Source organism: Bison bison, unplaced genomic scaffold, assembly GCF_000754665.1.
Source record: "Bison bison bison isolate TAMUID 2011002044 unplaced genomic scaffold, Bison_UMD1.0 scf7180017863930, whole genome shotgun sequence".
Classification (NCBI taxonomy): Eukaryota; Metazoa; Chordata; class Mammalia; order Artiodactyla; family Bovidae; genus Bison; species Bison bison.
In genome coordinates this window covers 4,753-11,686 of record NW_011494502.1, presented here as the reverse complement: position 1 = coordinate 11,686, position 6,934 = coordinate 4,753, and the positions used below count along the sequence as shown (strand labels likewise).

General features: G+C 40.3%; 1 protein-coding gene across 1 annotated transcript in view; it reads left to right on the top strand.

Moving 5' to 3' along the window:
- Window positions 1-6,901, top strand: part of LOC104984165 (dedicator of cytokinesis protein 11-like) — a 16,532-nt gene extending 9,631 nt beyond the window's left edge. Inside the window, exon 5 of the mRNA XM_010833790.1 lies at window positions 5,797-6,901. Within this exon, the coding sequence (XP_010832092.1) occupies window positions 5,797-5,867 (71 nt within the window). The 3' untranslated portion in view covers window positions 5,868-6,901. The remainder of the gene's footprint in view (window positions 1-5,796) is intronic.
- The last annotated feature ends 33 nt before the right edge of the window (window positions 6,902-6,934 follow it).

The following is a 6,934-nucleotide window of genomic DNA, read 5'->3' as shown; positions in this document are numbered from 1 at the left end:
ACAGGGATACAGATCCCACATGCTGCACCTAAGACCCCCAGGAAGCCAAATAATAAATAAATACTTAAAAGAAAAAAGCAAACAGCAATGAAGAACATAAAAGCACCTTGGTTTTGATCAGCACAATACAGTAGTTAAATGTTACTTATTTTCTATTTAGTTTTGAATAAATATTAAACATTGTTTTTCTAATAATGCAGGATATAAAAACATAAAATAAGTTGACAGTTAACTTGCCAGAGATTGAAACACATCAAATGTTAGATATGAATAACTAATTCTAAAGTAAATGAATAAAAGTTTTGAATAACTTGCGGGGAGCTGCCCGTGAGAACAGGGTCCTCTGTCCAAAGGACACAAGCTCTGGGAGCTGCCTCAGTCCTTGAGGGTTTGCTTGCAAACAAAGCTCTCTGTCCTGCCACCCCAGAGATTAGGCGCTTATTTACTGCAGACACCTGGAGTTCTGTGCAAACTTCTCACACACAGAGAAAGGTTATCTGGTGTAAGAAATAATAACAGGGTGCCATTCCCATGCTCTCAAGGTTTCTTGTGACTGTTCGTAAGATGTATACGTCAACCAAGAAAAAATGTCAACTGTCTTGTCTTTCTCACGCTTTTCTGTATAAATATAAGATGCTGAATGAAGTTGGTGTCAGACTGCGTCCCTTCGTGGAGACGTGTCTGAACCTCTCGACCCCATCTTTGTTGTAGTCTCTTGCTTTAGTTTCTTTCTTAGCCCCACCGTGCACGTTCTCGGGACCTGATCGACTTTGCCAGCTGGCACCGGCAATAACTAGAATCAAGTACTTAGAATGTATGAGTTACAGCAAAAGTCAAATCATAATACAGTAAATTTTACTCCTTTTCCATTTTGTTTTTAGTAAATATTATTTTAAATATTTTTGTAATAATGCAGAATATAAAAACATAAAATAAGTTGATAGTTAACTTGCCAGAGAGATTGAAACACATCAAAAGCTAGATATGAAATGTAAAGTACATTAATAAAACAGTTTTAAACAACTACAACCTTCAACTACTTAGAATGTATGATTTAGAGTAAAAGTCAAAGATTATTGATGCTATGTTATAAGCTTCCATGTTTTGGGAAAGAGAAATGTAAAGGGAGATAATATTCAACCCTGGTGGTACTTCATTCCAAGAGATATTGAATCAAATTAACACCCACAACCACAGCTTATTGTTTTTGTCTCCCCACAAGCTAGAAAGTGGGGGAATGTAGAAAGCGACTGCTATTATGTATGGGCTTTTTTAAAGGGTGATGAAGATATTCTAAAACTGTGGTGATGGTTTTACAAGTTTTTAAATATACCATATAAACTAATGTATTGTACTCTATTTTAAAGGGTGAGTTTTATGGCACATCAATTCAGTCAATAACTTTTTTTTTTCTACACGCCAAGGACACATGGAAAAAAAAAAAAAACGCAAAGAAAAAAGGAGTTGAATACTACCACGGCCCAGGGAAAGTAAGGAGGGTGGTAGGGGGAGGACAGAAGAAAGGAAGGAGAGGGACATGCATTGCTGACTAGTTCTCCCCTCCTCCATTCAGTATACATGTGCACACACTTGCACACGTACACACGTGCAAACACAAGCACACACACACACATGCACACACACACACTGTGATAACCAGTGACAAGCAACTGGCTGCTTTTTGTTACAGATAAAACCATAACTGCTTTGTTTCCTGAAAAGGTCTCCTGCTCTTGTAAATGTTGCCCTTGCTTGCTAAATAGTTGGTCTTTGTTAATGAGGTTTTTCCTTCTTATGCTCTTGCTTTTTGATTTTTAAAAGCAAATCTTCATAACTAGTATACAGCCTGTGTCACATCTTCTCTTTTGTAATTTAAGTCATGCTGTATGGTATCTGGAAAGTCATACTCATTTTATTCTGAAAAATATCTGCTTCTGAATCTTTCTCAGTGTAAGTATTGTAGTTACCTTGTCAAGCCAAGTAAGTATTTCACAAGTATTACAGGGTTGAACTCTTACAGCCCAGGCCTTTTAGGTGTTCTCTTGGCTTTCTTTTTTTTAAGCCTTCTTATTGACTCATAAGGGCTTCCCAGGTGGCACTAGTAATAAAGAACTCAGCTGCTAGTGCAAGAGTCTAAGAGACTCGATGGATGGGAAGATCCCCAGGAGGAGGGCATGACAACCCACTGCCATATTCTTCTAGAGAATCCCACGGACAGAGGCGCCTGGCAGGCTACAGTCCACAGTGTTTCAAAAACTAGGACACAACTAAACCAACTCAGCATGGCACACACTGACTCACAGACACTAGCAGCTTAATTTCAACAAAAAGATGGTCATCTCTACACTTCTATACAGAAGTAGAGGGATTCTGAAAACTAAGTTTCTTTCTTTGTAGCTGAATTTTATTAACTGGCAATAAGTCACTATTTCAAAGTCTTAGTCATTTGCCCAACATTTTATTGCCTGTATATTATATTCTGGGAAGTAGAATCAAAGTCAGGAATTATCAGTTACATAGTCTGAATACAAATGTTAAATAGTCTGAATTGATAGGAAGACTGTCCTCTTGGACCAGAAAAGTAGTCTCCTTAAGACAGAGATGGAGTGATAGCTACTTCCCCCCTTTTTCTAACTATATCTTGGTTTTTCTCTTTATTGAAGACCCTGAGTGCAAGCCTGAGTCTCATCTTGTGGCTTATCAGCATCATGGGCTGCACCTGTAGCTCCATTCGTATCCTTCCTTGCTGTGGACTGTTCACTGCAAGGTGTCTGGCTACTGCTCTCTCTCATTGAAATACGAAAAACACCTAATGATGGTCTTTGCACAGTAGAGCTTGAAGTATAGTCTAAAGGAAATAGATGTAAAGTGTTGTTTTCGTCTCTCTGTGTGAGAGGAGAAAATATGCTTTTGCTGTAATCAATTATACTTTCCTCTGAAGTTTCAGGTAATATTTCAGTAGGTAGGTCTTCTTCTGGAGAAATACTGGAAAGGCTCCAAGGGAAATCAATCTCAGTTCCTCGCTTTGGTGTGGAGATCCTCTGTGGGGAGGTCCTCTGTGTGAAAATGGATTTGCTTTGTGGACGGCCAAGCCTGGCATCAGGAAGGCTGGAGTCATCTTGAAATTCACACACAGTCTGAGGGCCGAGTGTAGACGCTGAAGGAACAGTGCTAGATGACTTCTGACTGCCACTGCTTATTGTGATAGTCTTAGTGCTGTTAGAGGAAATCTCTTGAGGGCTCTCTGGCACCTCAAAGACGTCCTGCCTGTACAACGGAACCTGAAGTTTGGAACTGTGTGGCTGTTTCTTTTTCCCTCGAGCTTTCATCTGTTTGGTTTTCGTTTGCGTTATCATTTTGAGAGCCGCATACCTCTCAGGTCCAGGTGGAGGGTCCCCGATCGAAATAAATGACTCGCTCTTTTGAGACCCAGGGATGAAGTCGTCATCACTATCAGAAGAAGAACGGCGAGACTGTGGCTGTTTCCTCTTGAGCCTAGCCAAAAGTTGCTTGTTTTCTTCTCTTAATTTATTCCTTTCTGCTGTAAGCTCACAAATAAACTTCAGATTTTGTTGTTGGATATCATAAAATTCTTGCTGTAGTGTATTTCTGTATGTTTCGTTTACTGTACAGTGATCGCATACTTTCGCGTTTAACTGACCTCGCAGGTCATGGATAGTGTCATTCAGCGCTCTCTTTTGCTCCGTCAACTCTTTGATTCTGGATATGGAGCCTGTCCTCCTCCCGTCTGACAATCGCTCTTTTCTCAAACTGTTTACTTTCCCCTGAAGTCGGCGTAGCTCTCTGTCATGGAGCTCTTTTAGTGTTAGCCAGGTTTTTTTAAAATCTTCAGAAGACACATCACAGAGGCTAACGTTCTGCATTGTATCTTCTTCAGAAGAGCTCCGCCCACGTTCCCTGTCTTCTTCACCCACGTCCCCCACCTCCATCTTGATTCTCTGACTGGGATTGTCAAATAGTGGAGACAGGCACCTCCAGAAAATGGCAGAAGGGCCGTCAACTAGAACTGGGCTGCGGACCGATCGAGAGTTTCACCGCTTTTACAGACCTGTGAAGTCGTCTCAGGGCACCTGGTGGGGGAGAAGATGGATCAAAGATGGCTCAGGGGTGGACAGCAGGATGTAGGTGGGGGGCTGGAAGGAGACACCAGCCTCCTTTGCCGAGAAGAGCGAAGGCACAAGGCAGGGAAGATGGCGGCTTCAAGCGACCCTGTGCCGACAGGAGACTAGAGAGAGTGGAAACGCAGTGACTTCTGGGAAAGCCCCGCTGAGCTGAAGTGCGTCACAAAAGAGGGGGGAGGGGGGGGTTGGAACTTACCCTTGCTTTATTTTTGAAACAAATTAATTTGACCCGATTTTAGCATCTTTATTCCAGGCAGTCAATATTTTATAATCATTGAAAACCACAAATACCCATGGTCATTAGTAAGTTGGACATAAAGTCAAAAGCCATGCACTCTTTCCTCCCTGTCACCCCTCCGTTTAGGCAACATTGCTTAGTGGTCCATTCCTAGATTTAGAGGCTCTCGGGAGACTGGCCATTCTGTAACTGATTACTGTTGCGATCCATGCTAGAGCTTTGCTGGTGGCTCAGTAGGTAATGCGGAGAAGGCAATGGCACCCCGCTCCAGTACTTTTGCCTAGAAAATCCCATGGACGGAGGAGTAGTCCATGGGGTCACTAGAGTGGGACACGACTGAGCGACTTCACTTTCACTTTTCACTTTCATGCACTGGAGAAGGAAATGGCAACCCACTCCAGTGTTCTTGCCTGGAGAACCCCAGGGATGGGAAGCCTGGTAGGTTGCCGTCTATGGGTCGCACAGAGTCGGACACGACTGAAGCAACTTAGCAGCAGCAGCAGTAGGTAACGAGTCTGCCGGCAATGCGGGAGAGCCAGGTTCAGACTCTGGATCGGGAAGATCCCCTGGAGAAGGAAATGGCAACCCACTCCAGTATTCCTGCCTGGAGAATTCCATGGACAGAAGAGCCCAATGAGGCTACTGTCCATGTCGTCACAAAGAGTCGGACACGACTGAGTAACACTTCCACTAGGTTTTTAAAATTTAGACGTGAAACTGCTGACACCATTAGCTATATCTGAATAGGTTACAAAACGGAATGGAAGGTTAAGTGGGGGTAATATTTTTCTTTTAAAAAAGTTTCAGTGAGTGTGTTGGAAGTTAAAAAAAAAAAGAACAACTCAAAAGAGAAGTATATGTGATATAGAGGCTTTTGTATCTAAAATAGTTGTTGCATGAATCTGTGTGGTATGTATGTATATTGCTAGAACTTCAGGGTTAATAATCCAAAGAGAAAGAGGAAAATTAGTTATCACTTTTCCTCTCAAGTTCTCAAACTTTTTGGTTCTCTGAGTCCTTTGAGTAGCAGGCAAAGGTGCTTGACCCTGCCTTTGGAACAATGCACATACATGCACCATTTTGCATAAAATTTTAAGAAAAACCCCAGGTCTACTTCGCTTCCTGTCTTCAGGGATGATAAGCCATCAAAAAGAACATTTATAAAGTAAATAAAAATAATTGTTAAAGTTGAAAATACAGATTTAGCAGTATATTTGGAATTAATTCAATAGAGTGTAGTGTGGGTATTGGGCAGTGAGATGAGATAGGAGGGCAGGATTCAGATGAGACAGAACTGGTTATGAGTTGATGGTTATTGAAACTAAAGTTATTGGTACTTTGGAATTCACTGTGCTATTAATATTTGCTGTTATGGTCTCTGCTATTTCAAGCTGTAACACTTTATTCCATTTTCAGATACACTGTTAACTTACTGGAACAAGGTATCTCCCCAGGAGCTCATAAACATTCTCATACTTCTAGAGTAAGTTGTCTTATTTTCATAAAATTTCCTCTTATTTTGGGGAGCTTAATGTTTATAGTTAATGAAATATTACTCCTTTTTTGTTTTCATCAGCATGTTTGTACATAATGTAGGGAATGTTAAACTGTTTTCATAGTTTATAGGTTGACATATAGCTTCTTCACACATAGAAGAAAAACATGTAAATGAAATACTTGTGGTATTATAGAAAACTAGCTAATAATAGCCCATCTTTGCAGACCATCAGGAATCTTTGTGTGATCTGGAAAACTGGAAGTGGCACCAGCTGTACTAATTATTCATTTAGAGCAGATGCTGGCTTAATGGAGTCCCTTAAATGTTGGAGTTTAGAATGTGTATCCTTAGATAGAGCCAAGTAATTCTACCCACTTCAGAAATGTGTGTTTGTGTGTACATGTATATATATTCCAAGGTACTTGATTTTTTCCTAAGTGGAGGGGGGAAGTTGTCCTATATTGTTTGCTGAGCTATTTTGTTGAAAAGTAAGAGAGAAATTAGAGTGATGTGTAATTTCTAAATACATTTTAAAATAAATAGTACACATAACATATATGATAGTGTATGTGCATGTCCAGCAAAACATTTGGAGAAAATATTTGCAAACAAAGCAGGATTAAAAAAAAAAACACTCTAAAAATGAAATATTCGCTAATGAAAACAGATGATGTTGTTGGGGATTTACTTTAAAATTATGGAGGAGGTAGTAAGTGTGGAGGGAGTGGGGAGGACCTGTTTGGGGTAGAAGTTAAACAGGAGTGGCCATGAGTTGCTAATTGTTGAAGCTCGTGGGTGCTGGGTATGTGGGGTTTAGTTTGCTGTCCTCTCTACTTTTGTATGTTTGGGATTTTCTATACTAGAAAGTGGTTTAATGCCATTATAAAAAAATATAGCAATTGCCACAATTTTTAGGGCTTAAGAACCTTTTTAGGTGTGAATGACTATATTAGAGACCTTTGCTATGACACACACTATAAAGCTCGTAGGATGATTTGCATTGATACGTTTTTAAAAAATATGTCATTATAATTGTATATGAAGACCTGAGACTTT